We start from the raw sequence: 19,678 nt of genomic DNA, 5'->3' as shown, positions 1-19,678 counted from the left end.
GAGATATCTAGTAATTTCCTGCACGTTGGAATGACTGCCAGTTATTACCAGTTCGGGGATCTTTATTTATTCTCATCATGGCTCTCCTAGTGTTGAACTGCACAGAAGCAGTTTCAGCTCACCTGAGAATGCTGGGAATAAGAGTTTTCCCATACTGGGATAACTGGTTTATGGTTGCAGCCTCAGGAAAGTCCTTAACTTGTGCAGTGAACTACTTACTTTGGCTCGGTTTGTTGTTGGAAAGCTCAGTAAACACTACAGAGTCGCAGCTGGAGCCATTGCATACACTGACATTCACTGGCTGTCATCTGGGTACCAGATTAAAATTGGCCAGTCTTTTTTCAATCAGAATTTTATCACTTCAGATCTCCGAACAACTACTGCATCATCCTTTTCTTCCAGAAGTTGTGATTAAGAGTATGGGGACTCATAGGAGCAAGTATACACATAATAACATTCACCATATTTTATATTGGTACGTTATATTAGTACGTTACAATATGTGGTGCTGCGGTAGCATTGTCGCCTCACAGTAAGACGTTGTCCTGTTCGATTCTCAGCTAGAGCATCTTCTGTGTGGAGACATATGTGAATGGGCGTACCTTCGTTGAAGGTTGTGCGTCAGGGCCGGCAACTCGGCACGTAAAAATCTACTGCCGATCATTATCGGGCCGGAGTTCCGCTGTGGCGACCCCTAACCGGGAAAAGCCGAAAGACACAACATGTATGTTCTACACCTTCAGTGGTTTCAGTTAGGTGACACCATATCTCCTCCCATCTAGCTATCCCAAGATTGTTATGGGCATCTTTAGTGGTGACTTTATTTTTTTCAGTCACAGCAGGGAATGCTCTTTTTCTCCACTTCTTCCCCCAAATCATAATCACCATGGATACGTTTTCCCCAGGGTAGGGATATTTGTTTGGGACACATTATACAGGGACTTGAATTCAACTGGAGGTCTCCTTGCATATAAATACCCTGGAGATGAGGTTGATCCTCTTGATGTTGCGTACTTTTCAGGACCAACTTACAGGCTGCAGTTGTCATATACATGTCATTAATGTGTTACGTCAACAAACTGGGGATAACCATGTCCCACCCCTTCTGTTTAGAGGAAGTAAGGCTGTGGCAATGGATTCACAGTACTTTATGACAGTAACACATCCCTGCTTGCTAGAGGTAAGACTCTGCACGTGTGTTGTAATGGTGTAGAAATGATCCTTCAGTCTGATAACACTTATTTTCTGTCAGTGAAAGAAGAAGCCTTACTGCATTTTTTGTATATCCCCAACCAATGCCAAGTGCAATAACTTCTTTGCCTTTATCCCTTCAAAGGGTCACCAAGGACACTAGTTGACCAAGTGGTGTGTGGGGTTCCTTAATGCCTTGCCTTCATTTTCCATTCTGAAGAGATTTGTACAAAAAAAAAATTGCAAGGCCAAATCATTCTCACAACCCCCTCGGCCCTGATAAGCATTTCCCCTCCTGTAATCTTACCTGATAATGAAACCTCTCCTGAATTCTCATCCAGGTTTACTGTCCTATCCATCCAGCGGGTTGTTACTTGGACATTCAGTCTTGTAGATTAACCCAATGTTTCCTTTGATTTCCTATCCTGTCTTATCCTTTTTTGTTCTGCATCGTAGGAGTTTCTTTTTAAAGGTCTTTGAGTTGGGGAATTGGGAACCATAGGTTTCTGCCCTTCCTTTTATATTAGTTAGAATGCAGTTGTCAAAACATTGGTTGCTAATTTGGGGCAGGGGTATTGCTACATCAGTTGGCAGCAGGAAGTTTGACATACCTGGACCCATTTGACTGAGGTTTTGTCAGCATCGCTTTTGGTTAATGAAGGTTTCACTTTCGTTTAAATATTGATCATGTAGTTTACTTTAGAATTCTAATATAAGTTCATAGTTAAGTCCGAGGCAGTCAGTCTGCAGACTATTACAACCTAGCCAATAACTTATTCATCTTTAATTTTTGCAGCCAACAATTGCAAAAAGCTTTCAGAGTTTGGAATTCGAAATGGCACCCGTTTGCAGTCTGATGACTTCTTACAAGATTATACCCTCTTGATAACTATCCTTCACATGTAAGTGTAGATGATTTCTTTATGTATAGGTGTATTTGGAAAAGGGACACTTTAAAACTGCATGTTTAACAATATTTTTGAGTTTATATATGTGTGTATGTGTTTGTGTGTATTTTCTTTTTTTTTCTAAGAAAAAAAATAGTGATGTGTACAAGTGCCATTAGTTGCTGTAGTAAGTAGTAATGTGGTTACTACATTTGGAAGTCTTCTGACTTTTTAAGTGTAACTAGCATTCACAGTGAGAAATCTTTTTCTACATATGGAATCCATAAAACTAATTGTATGTATGAATACACAACTTCACATGTTTTTGACCAATTTTATTCATAGACTGTTATCTCAATTTTGCCATTTTCTTGGTATGATTTTCATTTTTTGTTACCAGTTGATGTATTTTATTTAATTGATCCAGGTTTGTAAGTGAGGCCGTTTATCATATGGTATTATTTGGGTTGTCAAAAGAGGTTTGGTATACGTTTCATTAAAGGCTTAGTGAGAGTAATAAAACAAAAGATAATTTATGAAACATTTTCTGCATTCATAAGGTAATGTACAGCACTTGTGTAATGTTAATATATGGACATCTGAAGTTGTAGTAGATATTGATCAAAGTCTGTTGAGTTGCCTATTATAGGATTTGAGCAAGGCAAGACAGGGTGTGGTTAATGTAATATGTAAGTGTTCAGAGAAGTAACATTTAACATGTATTTTAAAAACGGTTCTGAAACGAGATATGGAAGCAGGTAAGACTTCAGAGATGCATATAGACAAAACAAACTGCAGAAGTTATACTCCATTATAGTGGCAGATGTGAGTCTTGTGAACATTTTTCAGATAAGTGCACTTAGGAGTAATGACTTGTGCACGCACCAGGAAAACAATTATGGTGAAAATTGCAATTTTTTTTTTTTTTTTTTTTTTTTTAAACTTTGAACATTAATGTAATCAATCATCTCACAAGTGTTCACCTCACAGGTATTATACCATAATCTATTCTTTTAGTTACTTATCATAGAACACGTTTAAGTGCAACACTCCTTTGGAGCATATTGTTCTTTTGAACACTTTCCAGTTCACTAGAGATGCTTTACACTATATTAAAACTTAAAAAAAAAAAAAAAAAAAAAAAAAAAAAAGTAGTAACTACAAGAAAAGTACTCAGTGTATTATATAGTAACCCTTGGGTTGTTGCTCATTGTTCAGATATCCATTTCAGTGTATTTTTTTCATATTTTGACAGTTGATTAAGAAAGTTTTTTTTTTTTTATTTCTCTCAAAATTTGTTTGATGTCTTCTTGTGTCACTGGTTCCTTTATTTTCTGGTAATTGATTTCTTCACATCTTTGGAAAAAAAAAACACCAGTAAGCTATTGCCCTTTTGCTATTACCTCAATTTTTATTAAGGTAATAGAGAGATGCTGTAATTACCCCTTTCCCCGGCCAAATAACATTGTACAAGTTATGTGTTTCCCACTTAAATTGCTCTAATACAGGATGTTGCTAAAAGATATGTGTAAGATGCACTGTTAAATAAGTATCACACCCCCAGCAAATGGGTGTAATACTTGGGTGCATTTAGAGTCTCTTTCAAGAGTGCAAAAATATTTGAAGAGGCATTTGCAATCAAAAAGAATATGTGAATTTTCAGTATTTTCTCACCTTTACAGCATGCCTGGGACAAGGATAGCTCTTTTCTCATCTGCATTTGTAATTATATTAGGAGTTAAAAAGCATCAAGCTTTCAGGTTTTCTTACCACACTTGCTGCCTCAGCCAGTGATAGGTAACTTGATGTGAAATGCAGTCTACTCCTTCCCCATGCATATAACAGTGCTACCATAAATGAAAACCAGAAACACAGTTACCCCACTGCATATTTCAGTTTCTTACTGTCAGACACATACCATTCAGCCCACACACACACTGTGTATATAACTTTACACACACTGTATAGTGTGTGTGTGTGTATCTGTGTATATATATATATCTGTGTATATATTTTCTGTCTATATCTACACAAGTGTTTGTGTGTATATTACATGTATGTATATATAGATTATAGATGTGTATATATGTATGTATGTATGTACGTATGCACATATGTATATATATGATTTTATATATATATATATATATATATATATACACACACGCACGCACACACAGGTGCACCACTAAAGAATGAAAACACCCATTTTCGACTGACTTAATGTCAACATCAGAATGTTGAAAACGAGTATGCATGCGCCGAGAAGCATCCTCTGTGGATGTAGTCTTTAACTTTTAAAAAAATAAGACTTTTATTTGCAGTCAAGCTCCCCTGCTGATTATATATGTTAACTCTGAGATAGCTTAAACTCCCACACCTGTCATATGGAATCGAATAGGCAGCTGTTGACCAGACACTCATTCAGCCAGGTGACTAATGCCCATAATGGCCACTTAAATACCCAAAACTCCCAAATGTTAACACTTATAAGTCAACACTTGCGACATTGACAGGCTGTTGTGCATGCACCAAGCATAATCTCAGAGCATGCATCGTCAAAAACACTGTTGCCCACCCACATCCCTTGCTAGTTATATATACTAACTCCTAGATCACATAATCCACGGGGATGGGGTGTATTCCTCAACCCCTGGAGATTGTGCATCTCGCAGACTTGTTCATCATTTTTTATGATGATCAAAATGTGTTGAAAAACTTATTTTGACGTTTGGGATTTGCACTTTTAACCTCTCCCATGTGTAATATAGTCTTGTACTTTTCTTTTAAACCTGTGGGGAGAGAGTCATGGTAACGTAAACACTTGCAAAATTCAGATAATGATACTATACAGCATAATTAATAACACTTTGAAGGTTCTGATACGTAAGTTATAATATATGTATACACCTGTTCCTAACCAAAGCAGACTGCGGAGTTCCTTCACCCTTGAAGGCAGCAAATAATGTGGACCTGCTGGGATCATAAATGAGAAATGTGTAATGCAGGTGCTGAAAGAAATGTTGGTAAGATCCACAGGACTGAATCCTGAATTCCAGGCTGGTACTAAAAGTGGGCATATGTGATCAGCTCTCAGCACCATTTAACAAATTCAAGTAATGACCATAGTGAAGGGTGCATTATTCCACGCTACTACAGTAGGAGTGCTAATGACAAAGTCCTGGACAAAAGGTGGCACAACAGTCTAGTAGCAGTGCTGATCTGTAATAGAGTCCCACCTTATGCTGCTCGTTAACAAATACTTGAAAAGAAGTAGTTAGAAAATATCAGAAAAGACAGCTAACTGAACTGCGATACAAGTCCTAAGCTGCTGTACTACTGCTTATGGACAGAATCTCTGAAAGCAGATGAACTAGAAGCAGGATGTGGTAAAGGCAATAAAAGCAAAACTCATAGTCACAGTCTCTTACCTGGTTCAGACCTGAAGAACTAAATATGTTGCGTACTATTATGCAAACAGCAGTTGCTAAAAGAAATTCAGATGAGTGACCATGAAGCAATTTTCATTAAAAAATGGTTTTGCTCTAAGTTGTGAAGGCACTGCTGTGTTCTTACTTTATTGATGTTGTCAAAAGGGACACTCTAAGCTAAATATCAATTCAGTTTTCAACATGCCTCATTTCTTTTTCCCCTCTTGGTCTAGCTGGCATGTTTCACTGGCTGCTTCATGAACATTGCTGGGAGTTATTTTTTTTGCTTTGAAGTGGGCTGCACATATGACCAGAAATAACATCAGTGCAAAGCAATACTTAATATAAACTTTATACTTCTGCACTGCCAACATGGAAATTACGTTAATAGAAGTAATTTCACTTGTTGAAAGAAGGAAAAGCAATACAGACGTCTTGGGTTTATTGACCATTAGGAGACGCGTGTGTTGCAATATTGATGTATTGTGTGTGAAGCATTGGGGAAGATTGTACTGTTGACAGTCAGCAGAAAGTAAATAAGAAATGAAAATTGTAAGAAAGATGTAGTGTACTGCAGTTATTTATGCAAGGGGGTCAATCAGATAATACTTTCCATTTCATGGAACATAAATATTAAGTACAGCTAAATATGTCGCAGGACAGCCAGATAAGTTCTTTAATTTAAAATGTGTACTTAAACTGCCTAATATTAATTTTTTTTCTGTATGAGAATATTTTTAAATTAATCTACACATTTAACTTCAGGAAATCTAGTGACCATTTATGTTTGCATAGATTAATCCTAACTACTTATATATTTTTAATCAGCTAGTGAGCTAATAGATGTTCTGTAGGTGCTGTTCACAATGGAGAAGTTATGCTGCTAGCCGTGTAAAAGGTGGTATGGAGGAATACAGAACTGATGCTGTAGGTGCAAATGAGTTGACTTGCTAAAATCCAGCAGCATCCCCTACAAAAGTAATAACTTTCTGGAGGCCATCCTGGACACCTTCAGATGCAGTGTGTTCCTGCCCTTGGACAAGGTCTCCCTCTTGAAACCTCTTTTCTTAGCCTTTGGCAGAAAAGAAGCTTAGTGGTCAGAGAGAGAGAGCCTTAGAGTTCTGGCTTACATGTCAGGGTCCCCCTGATGGTTCTTCTGCAAGTTCGCAAATGGGGGATGTTGCGATTCCTGAGGGCTTGGTACCTACTGCCACTGGTCGTGACACTCACTTTGGTTCACCATGTTCTTAGGGAGTTCATCATTTAGGCAAGCCAAGGCTCATAAAACCTGCAAATGCCTTTTACTCCCACCTAAAAGCGTCGGCCATGGACTGAGGATGCATGCTGGTTACATCAAGATGCAGAGACAGTGGAGTTCCAGTACTGAAAACCAGCACATCATTGTAAAGGAAATTTTCCTGCAGCTATTCAAAAAGGTCAGAAAGCCAGGCACACACAGTGCAACTGTGATGCAATGCATCAACAGACAAAAGAACATCCTTTCCAATCAGATGTGCAAACCTGTTATGGTCATATGACAGAAAGCTCTGCAGTGCAGCCCCCCCACTAAAACACTAAAGGCAGCCTGTATTGCCTAAGACCAAAATGCTATTGCCATTTTATTTATTTAGTTTAATTTATTTGCCTTTTGTTTACCAGGATGGTCCAACTGAGCACTCTGGCCCATTTTCATTGGAGGCCCGAGGAGAAAAGTTCCATTAAAGTTACAAAAATTACAAAAAATTCATAGGAAAAAAAAAATCATTTTTTTTAACAGTGGAAATGAGATTTTGGAGTCACGCAGTAGGTAACACAATCAGGACAGAGGTTAATACAGTTTGATTTCTGTAGGCGTGTTGTACAGTAATGAAAAGTTCACATTTACATGTACAGCAGTATACAAATGTCACATAAGAGTGATGAAAAACTATATAGTTGTAAATGTAGATAGGATTTATTTACAAGATAAGATGAGAAAGTTGGAATGTTAGAAGTTGGTGATACTCTAGAGATCTGAGTGAGAAAGTTAGTCAGGATGTGAACAAGACTGTTTTAGTGGTATGGGCATGGAGTTCCACTGTCTGGTGACGTGGGACGAGTGTAGTGATTCTCCAGCTGTATTACCGGACTTGGAAGTTATTAGTATGCGCTAATTATCTGAGCGAAGCAATGTGGTTGGGAGAATGTTTTGTAGAAAAGAGCACATGTATGGTTTGTGTATTTTGTGGGCAATTTGAATTTGAGTGAATGTAAGGTGAACAGATAGTTCTAGCCAGTTGATTTTCTGTAGTGTTAAGCAGTGGTGCTTACAGCAAGATGCATTAGATACAAATGTGGCTATTTTGTTAAAGCATGCCTCTAATTTATTTAGCAGGGTGGCTTGAATGTTGGTTAATATAAGTGATAAACAGAGAAGGGAGGGGAGAAGGTAAGCTGATGCCAAGTGTTTTCTTGAGGAGCTTGTGAGTTACGGTATTTTGCGGTAGAGGAAGTCCTATTTTTGTTTTGTTTTTTTTTTTTTTTTTTAATGGCTTAGATGAAGATGCAGGTCAAATTTTAGGCTATTGTCTATTATGATTTGTAGTTTGGTATTTGTTACAGTTTCTGTTGGTGGTGATGGTGTTTGTTGAGGTATTATTAGTATTAAGATTAGCTGGTGGGTCTTTAGCCATGTTTCTATGGAAGTGAAGGAGTCTTGAGTCATTTGCTGAAGTAGAGGAAGGGTTGAAACTGAGCAGATGATGATGGCATCATCAGCATATTGTACTAAGGTGGCAGGCTTGTTGGCTTTGTCAAGGTTATTTTGAAAATAGTGAGAAGGACTGGACTTAGGGTAACACAAGGGTCAATTCTATCAGAAACGTGGAAGGAGAAAGCGGGATACGTCCTGATTCCATTTTACAGCCTGTTGTCTTTTGGAGGGTTGGTAGAAACAACTAAGAACTGAATGAGATAGTGGTAGGGGAGATAGTTAACTGATTAGTAGTAGTTGTGATACTGTGTCAGATGCTTTTGACCGATCCAGGAACAGGGAGGATATTAGGAGAGATGTCCCTTCTCTGGGTCAGTGATCAAAGAGTCTTGATCCTTGCCACAGGTACATTCACTTGGAAGAAAAATGGATATGCACAGTATTTTTAGATGCAGCTCTCTGCACCAAGCACGGTTTCCCTTATGAGCACACAGGGAACACATTCCTGTACTAGAGCTGGGTTTCTCTCTCTCAACAGGTCCCATATAAGACCTCACACTGACCACAGCTGTAGAATATAGTCCTCAGTCGAGTGTTCAGTCCTCCACCGTCATCTTTGTGAGACCAGTGCTCTGTGTTCCTGCTCCAAGTAGCTGACACACACACACACACACACACACACACACACACACACACACACACACACACACACACACACTTTGAAATTTGATTTTCTTACACGCACACACCCACACCTGGGAAAGGCTGCCACAGATTTACCAGCTATGCCCCCTTTGCCCAGACTATAATGCAGGTACTGCCACCAGAACACTCCAAAGCCAGCTACTCTAAGGCTCTTACAAGGGTGCCTGATTATACTGAGTAAACGTAATACTAATGCAAATGCTAGCGTTTGACCAATGCAGCAAGCCTTTCAGGAGTGGACACTGTTTCACCAAGTAAATACAAGTACTCTCAAAGGTTAATATATTCTGTAAAGACCACCCATAATGAAAAGTTTAAATGTATTTAATAAATAATAAAAGAAAATACTGAATGTCTAGTTACAGAAACACCAGAGTTTGTCACAGGAATTATTAAAATAACATGGATAGATTCACACAGATTCAGAAAAATTGTACTTAATCTCACTATATTATCCTGATTGAACTAAAGAATTACTATTCCCTGGTTACTTACTAAAGCAAAGCAAGACAATGTAGGTGAGTGGTTCTTCTTTGTCAAGTTTCAAAAATGGACTGCCCTGAGACTTCTGTCTCATCTAGTATTAAAACATCATTTCATTGCTGGCTTGCAGAATGACAAAATACACATCTGGTCATCTGACTCTTGTTCCCACACTGCCCCCTTTACTAGAAACTGAACCAGAATCTAGCACGTATGTATTACCCTGCACACACACACACACACACACACACACACACACACACACACACACACACACACACACACACACACACACACACACACCTTTGCTAAGATGTGGTATACCATTTGGAAGCTATAAAACCATTTCAAAACTTCCACCCTTCCAAAGACAATAGAGTAGGATTCCTAGGCCTAGTTTTCACAGACATTTTGTCTGTGGCTGCAATCAGAACTGTAAGATAGAATATTTATAGCCTAAACCAGGCAATTTAATTTCAGACTTTTTCAGAGTTAAAAAAACACTAAAAATGTTACCACAGTAAGGCTCAAGCACTGTGTCTCAAAAGAACTGATATCCACCTGCAAAAATCAAAGGGGCACAGTCACAGCTGATATATTGAGAATAAAAATCTTTACTCCAGTGCACAAATACAAGTGCTTTCACCAAATAGGCATCATCTGGTGTAACAGTAAGCACAGAAAAAACACACCTTTATAGCTTGTGTAAAAAATCACATGACAGCATTTGAAGACGTATCATGTACACTAAAAACTAAATAAAAATATCATTATGTGTAGATTAAAAGCATATACCATTAATACAGCAGCACAAAAAGTATAATCAGATAAAATATAAATGATGTCTACCTCCTTAGAGGTCTTAATTTGAGTTTAGGTTTCAAGGGTATGGACTCGTTAAGACCATGTCCAACATCACTTCTTAACCTAACAATCCAAGTGGATTCAAGATCTTCAGTTTTATTGCGTATATCCCCTAGCCTAACATTGTCATAAGTTCTAGCAATAGCTAAAAACATAAACTTGTGAGTAGAATCAGTATTCATCACATGTTTAGCAAGTGTGTTGACTCTGTTGCCCTTATTAATATTATAAATATGCTCCCTGATACGTTCCTTAAAGGAGCAGTCTGTTTTTCCAGTGTAAAACATTCTACATTTTGTACAGTGGGCTAAATAAACAAGATGTGCTGTATCACATTTAGCACTAACTCTGAAATTATGTATCCTACCACAATCAGGGTGCTCAAACTCTGAGCATGTATCAATATAATCGCACCACTTACAATGCCCACAAAGTCTAGTACCTGAGCAGTTCACGGAACTAATAGAATTCCTCGGATAACATAGCCTACATTTCAAAGATCTATTATTCTCGAGCAAAAACCTGGGTTCAACATTTAACAATTTAGCTATCTCATCATCAGTGGTGAGCACATTCCAATGTTTTCTGATAATATCCATGTACTCACTAACATCGGTGGCATACTTAATTTTAAAACGTAAACCTTTACTATCATAGTGATCTCTCCGTTTATCTGTCCATTCAGTCCAAAAAGAGACTCAGAGAATTTTTAGACTTGCCACAACACAGGCCTTTAGCAGTATCACCAGTCCTGGAAGTTGTTGATGTCTTTATGGAATCCAGTCTTACTCCTGATACTTTACCCCCTTCCCCTAGGAAACCAGATAGGTACTACAGAGTACCTGACTCTCTCAAATTTATTTTCAAAAATCCACCTGCTAACCCAGAGATCATTTCCTAGGGGCCTACCTAAAGGTATCAAAGCAACTACAGCTAAGAGTTCCACCCCTTCGGACAGGGATTCCATAGCTTTGGACATATGGGGTAAAAAAAGTATATACCTCTACAACTCTTGCCATTAGGGCTTTGAATTGTCACTTTCACATGCTGATGTACCAACAACATATTTGTTAAGCAAAAAATAGCTACCTTTACAGACTGTGCAGAAAGTAAAGAATTGCAAGAGCTTATGCATTCTGCAAGTCAAGTCAGCAAGCATACATTGCAGTGTGGCTTTGATGCCCTAGAAGCATCTTACAGGGCAGCAGTCACTGGTTCTGTACTGAGAAGGCATGCTTGGCTTAAGGAGCAGACCTTGCCAGATTATGTCAAATCCAAGTTACTAGACGCTCCTTTGAACAAGGACAATCTGTTTGGCACCAAAGCAGAAGTGGTTCTCAAAAAGATGGAAGAAAAAGCTAAGTCTATGCAGACAGTCAAAGAATTCTTACAAGTACAGCTTCCTAGATTCAGTAGGCATTGCCCCTCGAAACATTGCTCATTTCCAGCCCCCTCAAGGCTATCTCAAACTAGACCTAGGCGAAACAGAACCCCCAGTTTCAGGGTATGCAGAGATCTAAGCAATGGGGTTCTCCACCTTTAAAGCAGGGAGTGCTAAACCACCCCCTTACGGAAATTATTCCCTTCGACTTCTCAACCCCAACCCCCCCTCCTCTGCCCAACTGCTTGTGCCCCTAGGAGGAAAACTTGCTCTTCATGCAAAAAAACTGGATTCCCTTCACCAAAGACCGATGGGTCCTCAACATTGTATCCCAGGGGTACAAATTTTACTTCCACTCACTGCCAACCCTAAAAGGGTTCCCAGACCTCCCTCTAAACCAGTGGGCAGAGGCTCCAAACCAAATCCAATCCCTGCTCTCTCTCTAAGAGCAAATCAACCGGTTCCTGTGGAACATATAAGTCAAGGATTCAATTCCAGACTTTTCTTGGTACCCAGAAAAGAGGGCACTTGGCACCCAAACTTAGATCTTTCAATTCTCAACACCTTCCTGGTGGTACCAAAATTCAAAATGCTCACCCTGCAGCAACTTCTACCTATGCTAGCCAGAGATGCCTGGTTAGTCACCCTATACTTAAAAGAAGCCTATCTGCACATCCCTATAGGAGTCATGCAGAAAATATCTACACTTCAGGGCATGATCTATGCATTATCAGATGTTCATCGTGCTATGCTGCTGCAGTTATCACACTTGGGTTATCTGCCGTCAGGCGGTCCCGCAGTTGGCCTGAATTCCAAAGCCTTGGTCTGGCGTCGGTTGTCGTCGCTTCTTCCCTGACGTCAGTGCAGCAGGGGTATAAAAGAGGCAGCCGACGCCATTTTCTCCAGTCTTTCTTGCCGCGTGATGCCCGAAGCAGAAGCAGTTCGCAAGTGCCAGTCGGCCAGCTCCTGAGATTTTCGAACAGAATTTCATCCGAAGTCTTCTATAAAGCTAAGTACCCCGTTGGGGAAACTTTTCTTGCCTCAGACCGATGTCAGACAAAGTTAATAATTGTATTTCTTGTGGGAAGCAAATACCTCATAAGGATTTTCATTCTTATTGTATTCCTTGCCTAGGCCCAGACCACTACGTTTCTGGTTGTCGGTTTTGCGCTAGGTTCATTAAACGCACTATTAAGCGTCGGGCTGATACGGCCAGACATTATTTTGGCAGACAATTCATCTACATTGTCGTCGGAACCTCCGACTACCGCTATGTTTAAAAAACGCAAGGACAAAGACCGGCAGCCTAGAACTAGACCAGAAACCGAGGTCTCTGTTAGGCCTGCCGCTGGATCTTCGGTACTCAGTGAGGCACCTACGCAGCCCCTGACTACCGCAGAATTAGAAAATACTACTACCTCTCAGTCAGAATCTACCGGGCCACTGGAGCCGGTTCCTCCTCAACTCGCGGACGCCAGCCCTGGCGGCGATCTGGAGACTATGTACAGGCCTTCGGTTTCAGAAGGCGTTTTTAAACAGACAACTCTTTCCATTAAGTCATACGCTAAGCTTCCAAAGGTTAAGAAACCGAGTCCACAGACTCTCATACAGGCCCCTATGCCTAAAAAACAAATGCTCAAAATGGCGGAGGACCTGATTACCCTTATCAGAGGTTCCCAGCCCCCTCCTGACAAAAGGCCTAGACTGGAGGAAGATTTACCTCCTCCTGACCAGGAATCCTTTTCCTCAGCAGACTCTAAAGAACAGGATTACCCCTTCCCTCTCTATGAAGACTCAGATGCTGAGGAGTCTATTCCCTCTGTTCCCCCCCGAAAGACTTCTCTTTTGGGGAAACCCTGCACACCATGAGAGAGCATTTCCACTGGGAAGGACAAGATTACTCTGATTCCAAGAAAAGACTCCGTGAGTTTCTTCTTTTGCCTCAGCACAGACCCCTAGCCATTCCACCTGTTTTGGACATTCTGGATGATGTCTACACTGAATCCAGTCTAAATCCAGATTCCTTACCTCCAGCACCACCTAAACCTGACAGATACTATCGAGTCCCTGACTCTCACAAGTTTTTATATAAAAGCCCTGCTGCAGACCCAGAAACCATTTCCCAGGGTCCCAAAGGGGTTAAGGCCTCTACTGCTAAGAATCCACTACCTGCGGAAAGAGATTCCAGGGCATTAGAAAGATGGGGGGGGGGGTGTATACCTCTGCCACTTTGGCCATGAGGGCATTAAACTGCCACATGATTAAATACCAGCAGTACTTGCTTACTCAGTTAAAACAGAAAGTGATCCCTCAAACAGATCAACTAGATTTCAAAGGGATGCAAGATTTGTTGCATGCAGCAGAACAAGTGGGAAAACCTACCTTGCAGTGTGGTTTTGATTCTTTGGAGGCCTCATGTAGAGCAGCAGTCACAGGGTTTGTAATACGTAGACATGCTTGGCTAAAAGAGCAGACCTTACCAGAACATGTCAAAGCAAAGTTACTGGATGCTCCACTGCAAAAGGATGCGTTATTTGGTGTCAAAGCAGAGGAAGTTTTAAAGAAGATGGAAGAAAAGGTACAACCTCCTCGCTTCAGCAGAAACTGGCCATCAAAAAACTGGTCCTTTCCTGCTTCAGACAGACCCCAAAGGGGCAGGTACAGATGCCCTAGGGGCAGAGGCCAGGCACAGGGTACTTTCAGGCCTAGACAATGGCAAACAACAACTCAAAGAGGGGGAGACGACAGATCTCAACCTTTCAGAAAACAAACTCAATGACTTTCCTCTTCGCCTGCCAAGCATAATTGCCCAGGCATCACCTCTAGGAGGAAAACTGGCTCTTTTTCCACAAAACTGGCGCATCATAACAAAGGACAAATGGGTTCTGGATATTATTACCCGAGGCTACAGATTTCATTTTCACACTTTACCACGGATGAGAGGCATGCCAAATCTGCCAACAAACCAATGGGCAGAAGCACAAAAACAAATTTCAGCTCTCATGAACATGAAAGCAATTCAAAAGGTACCTGCAAAAGAGCAAGGTCAAGGATTTTACTCAAGACTATTTCTAGTACCAAGAAAGGACAAAGCCTGGAGACCCATCTTAGACCTTTCAATTCTAAACACTTACCTGGACATTCCCAAATTCAGAATGCTCACACTACAACAGCTTCTTCCCATGCTGGGCAAGGAGTCTTGGCTGGTAACGTTGGGCCTCCAAGAGGCATACCTGCATGTCCCTATCAGACAAGATTGCAGAAGATATCTCAGATTTATGGCAGGCACAGCGCATTATCAATTCTCTGCATTGCCCTTTGGCTTATCTACTGCGCCCAGAGTATTCACGAAATGCCTGGCATCAGTAATTGCATACTGCAGACAGCGAGGAATACAAATTTATCCATATCTGGACGACTGCCTGATCCAAAGTGACAGCAAAGACATCCTACTACAGCATCTGGAATTTGTGACAAAGTTGCTAAGTTGCCTAGGGTGCACAGTAAACAAAAAGAAGTCAAAACTAATACCCTCACAAGAAATAATTTTCCTGGGTGCCAGCTTGAATACAATGACCCAGATGGCTTACCTCACGCCAGACAAGCAAAAACAACTGGCTCAGTACTTCAAAAACATGGCAACTTCTACCCAGCTCACTGCAAGGAAATTCCTGCAGGCATTGGGGTACAGGGCATCCTGCATTCAACTAATTGCATATGCAAGGCTACATATGAGAAAACTACAATGGTACCTAAAAAGTGTATGGTCCCAGCACAGACACAGCCTCGAAGCAACTATTACTCTCATTCCCTGCCTTCAGAAAGAGTTTCTATGGTGAGCTCAAGCATGCCAAGCAAACAAGGGCCTTCCTTTTGTCTCACCTCCACTAAACCAAACCTTGACAACAGATTCATCAGACTATGCCTGGGGTGCACACATGGCAGGACATGCATACAGGGCAAATGGTCTGCAAACCAAAGGCAGCTACACATCAATCAAAAGGAGAAGCTAGCTGTAAAAAATGCACTAACAGCCTTCAAGGACCTTTTGCATCCAGGACATCATGTAATAAGGACGGACAACACCACAGTTATGTGGTACATAAACAAGCAAGGAGGGACGCACTCCTACCCACTATGCAGACAGGCAATGGACTTGTGGAACACAGCATTAACTTACCAAGTACAACTGCAAGCACAATTCCTGCCAGGAAAAGAAAACATTTTGGCAGACAAATTAAGCAGAAATTTGACAGACCCTCACAAGTGGAGACTACACCCACAAGTATTCTCAATGATAACTCAAAGGTGGGGACCACCAGACATAGATCTGTTTGCCTCAACCAACAACTGCCAGCTACAAAGATTTTGCACAAGGACTTACCATCACCTGGCCTGGAAAGTGGATGCCCTATCATTCAGTTGGACAGCATTGTCAGTCTACGCCTTCCCACCTCTGCCGCTACTCTCCCAGGTATTACTGAAAACCAGATCGTAGAGACCACAGATGATCCTCATTGCCCCGGACTGGCCACGTCAACACTGGTACCCACTACTACGAAACTTGTCTCACAGCCCTCCATGGATCTTACCTCAATTCCCTCTGCTGTTAACCCAACAGAACTCTCAGATACTTCACAGTCAGCTAAGGACCTTAAATCTAGCTGCATGGAAAATACCTTAAATTATCAAACAACACTTCTCTGAAAGGACGTCCAGAATGTCATTTTGGAGGCCAGGAGGCCCAACACCAGAAAAACTTACTCAGACAAATGGAAAAGATTTTGTGTATGGAACCAGGCCAGAGGCCTAAATCCTGGTATCCCAAATATTCCGCACATACTCCAATATCTAACTGAGCTGCTACACAAAGACCTTTCCTTCTCATCCATAAAGATCCATGCTTCAGCCATTTCAGCTCAATATGATATGGTTCCACCCATTTTCTCTCATCCTTTGCTAAAGCAGTTTCTCAGAGGGGCAAAAAATATAAGACCCCCCAGAAAACCACCTACTCCAACTTGGGATTTAAATTTGGTTCTGGAAAAGTTAACACTTCCTCCATTCGAACCAGCCGTTTCAGCAGAGCTAATACTTGTCATGGAAGACAGCCCTGCTGCTAGTTATCACCTCAGCACGCAGACTCTCAGAACTGCAGGCCCTTATAGCAGTGGAACCTTTCATCATTTTCTATCAGGACAGAGTATCTTTACGCACCAACCCTTCTTTCATGCCAAAGGTAGTTTCCAGTGTGGCTCTCAATCAGACCATACACTTGCCCACCTTTTATCCAAACCCACAGAATAAAGGAGAAAGACTCCTTCACTCTTTGGACGTTCACAGACAGCTACGTTACTATTTGGACAGGACAAAGGCCTTCAGAAAATCTGACCAACTCCTTGTATCCTATGCACCAGGCTCAGAAGGAAAGGCGATTTCAAAGCAGACCATCTCCAAATGGATAGCACATTGTATCCGCTTTTGCTACTCACACCACAGGAAAGCAATGCCTGCTAGTATTAGGTCTCACTCTACCAGGGCTACAGCAACCTCAGCAGCCTTCCTCCAAGGAGTCCCAACCAACGACATTGTGGAGGCAGCTACCTGGAGTTCATGGCACACCTTCACCAAGCATTACCACCTTCCTCTGTACTCAAAAACCAGAGCTGGGTTTGTCACTGCAGTTCTGCAAGGCATCTTAGCTGCACCTAACCCAGTTTAGCTCCTACCACCCAACCATAGCTTTGGGACTCTACCCAAGTGTGATGACTGCAGCAGCATAGCACGATGAACATAGTACAGTTTTGTACCTACCATAAATGTAGATGTTCGAGTGGATATGCTGCTGCAGTCCAGGTTACCCTCCCTCCATCCCCTCTTTCTAACAAGGCCTTTTCTTATACCTCCATGTACTTCAACCTTTGGGATGCATGTCTATATGGTGTATTTGCTTACAACTAGTACCATTGTTTTGCACTAAGGTATGTTTTGCAACCTTCTTATTTTGCCTTCTTAGTTTGGGGGCACCTGACATCTGGGGCAAGAAAAACTGAAGAAAACTGCATCGGCTGCCTCTTTATACCCCTGCCACACTGACGTCAGGGAAGAAGCGACAGCAACCGACGCCGGACCAAGGCTTTGGAATTCAGGCCGACTGCTGGACTGCCTGACGGCAGATAACCCAAGTGTGATGACTGCAGCAGCATAACCACTCGAACATCTACATTTATGGTAGGTACAAAACTGTACTTTCTCTGCACTTCCCTTTGGCTTATCCACTGCTCCCAGAGTATTCACAAAATGTCTGGCTCCATCCATTGCTTACTGCAGACAGAGAAATATTCAAATTTACCCATACTTGGACGACTGCCTGATTCAGCTAGACAGTCAGGAAATACTGTTGCAGCACCTGACATTTGTAAAAAACCTACTAACCTCCATTGGGTACACCATCAACAAAAATAAATCAAAAGTAGTCCCCAGTCAAAAAATTGTATTCCTGGGAGCAAGCTTGGACACAGCATCCCAGATGGCATTCCTCACTCCAGAAAAACAAGCCTATCTGACAGGCTGTTTTACTCAAATGGCCACCAGAACCCAACTATCTGCAAGGAAAATCCTGCAAGCCCTAGGGTTCATGGCCTCATGCATCCTACTAATTCCATATGCCAGACTGCATATGAGGAAACTTCAGTGGTACTTAAAAAGTCTTTGGTGCCAACATTCTCAGGACCTGGAAACTGTCATTCCCATAATACCCTGTCTAAGGACAGAGTTTCTTTGGTGGGCAGCAGCATGCAACCACAACAAGGGACTGCCCTTTACCCAACCCCACGCCACCCAGACCCTAGCCACAGACGCATCAAACTATGCCTGGGGGGCACACATGGATGGCAAGTGCATTCAGGGCCACTGGAGCCCAAGTCAAATGCATCTGCACATCAACCAGAAAGAGATGCTAGCTGTGCAGCATGCTCTGACAGCTTTCAGATCCCTACTCTCACCAGGACACCTACTAATAAAAACAGACAACACCACAGTTATGTGGTACATCAACAAGCAAGGGGGAAACCCACTCTTGCACACTCTGCAGGCTAGCCGTGGCCCTGTGGAACATGGCCTTGGCCATGCATGTACATCTGCAAGCTCAATTCCTGCCAGGCAAACCAAACTCACTGGCAGAGGATTTAAGCAGAAATTTCCTCGACCCACACGAGTGGCAACTAGAGCCACGCACCTTCAACCTTCTGATTCAGAAATGGGGGACACCAGAGGTGGATCTCTTTGCTTCCCCCTGCAGTCACCAGCTCAGAAGATTCTGCACCAGGACACCTCACAGCAGGGCCTGGAAAGTGGATGCCCTATCCTTCCAGTGGGTAAATCTCTCAATCTGTGCCTTTCCCCCTCTGCCCCTCCTCTTTAAGAGTATTGCTCAAGATAAGACAGGACAGACCAAGGACAATTCTGATAGCCCCGGACTGGCCATGCCAACACTGGTTCTCTCTTCTGTGAAGCCTGTCACTGGTGCCACCGTGGCATCTACACCAGAACCCAACCCTACTCTCTCAGCAGGGGGGGGGGGGGCAGATCTTGCATCCGCAACTGAAAGCCCTAAATCTTGCAGTCTGGCTTATTCCTTGAATTCTCCCCCAGTAACCAGCCTAAGCAAGCAGGTGCTGGACGTCATCCTTGAAGCCAGAAGACCCAGTGCAAGGAAATCCTATGCTGATAAGAGGAAAAGGTACTGCTCCTGGATTCAGTCTAAAGGAGAGGACACAACTCTGCCCTCCCTGCCTCTAATCCTGGATTACCTAGCAGATCTACTCCACAAAGGCCTGTCCTTCTCCTCCATTAAGATCCATGACTCTGCCATTTCGTCTCATTACAACACTGAGCCACCTCTCTTCTTTCACCCTCTTATCAAACAGTTCAAGAGAGGGGCAAGCAACTTAAGGCTGCCAAGGAGAGCACCCACCTCTGCTTGGAACCTTAACTTTGTACTTGAAAAGCTCACACTACCCCTGTTTGGGCCTGCTGTGTCAGC

At 41.9% G+C, this 19,678-nt stretch overlaps 1 protein-coding gene across 1 annotated transcript in view; it reads left to right on the top strand.

Moving 5' to 3' along the window:
- UBA2 (ubiquitin like modifier activating enzyme 2) overlaps nucleotides 1-19,678 on the top strand; it is a 985,116-nt gene that overhangs the window by 748,641 nt on the left and 216,797 nt on the right. The window contains exon 15 of the mRNA XM_044081921.1: nucleotides 1,988-2,093. Within this exon, the coding sequence (XP_043937856.1) occupies nucleotides 1,988-2,093 (106 nt within the window). The remainder of the gene's footprint in view (nucleotides 1-1,987; nucleotides 2,094-19,678) is intronic.

This window comes from Protopterus annectens, chromosome 8.part1 (assembly GCF_019279795.1).
Source record: "Protopterus annectens isolate FY-2018-M chromosome 8.part1, PAN1.0, whole genome shotgun sequence".
Lineage (NCBI taxonomy): Eukaryota > Metazoa > Chordata > Ceratodontiformes > Protopteridae > Protopterus > Protopterus annectens.
The sequence above is the reverse complement of the archived record's forward strand: the minus strand, read 5'-3'. Positions and strand labels throughout refer to the sequence as shown.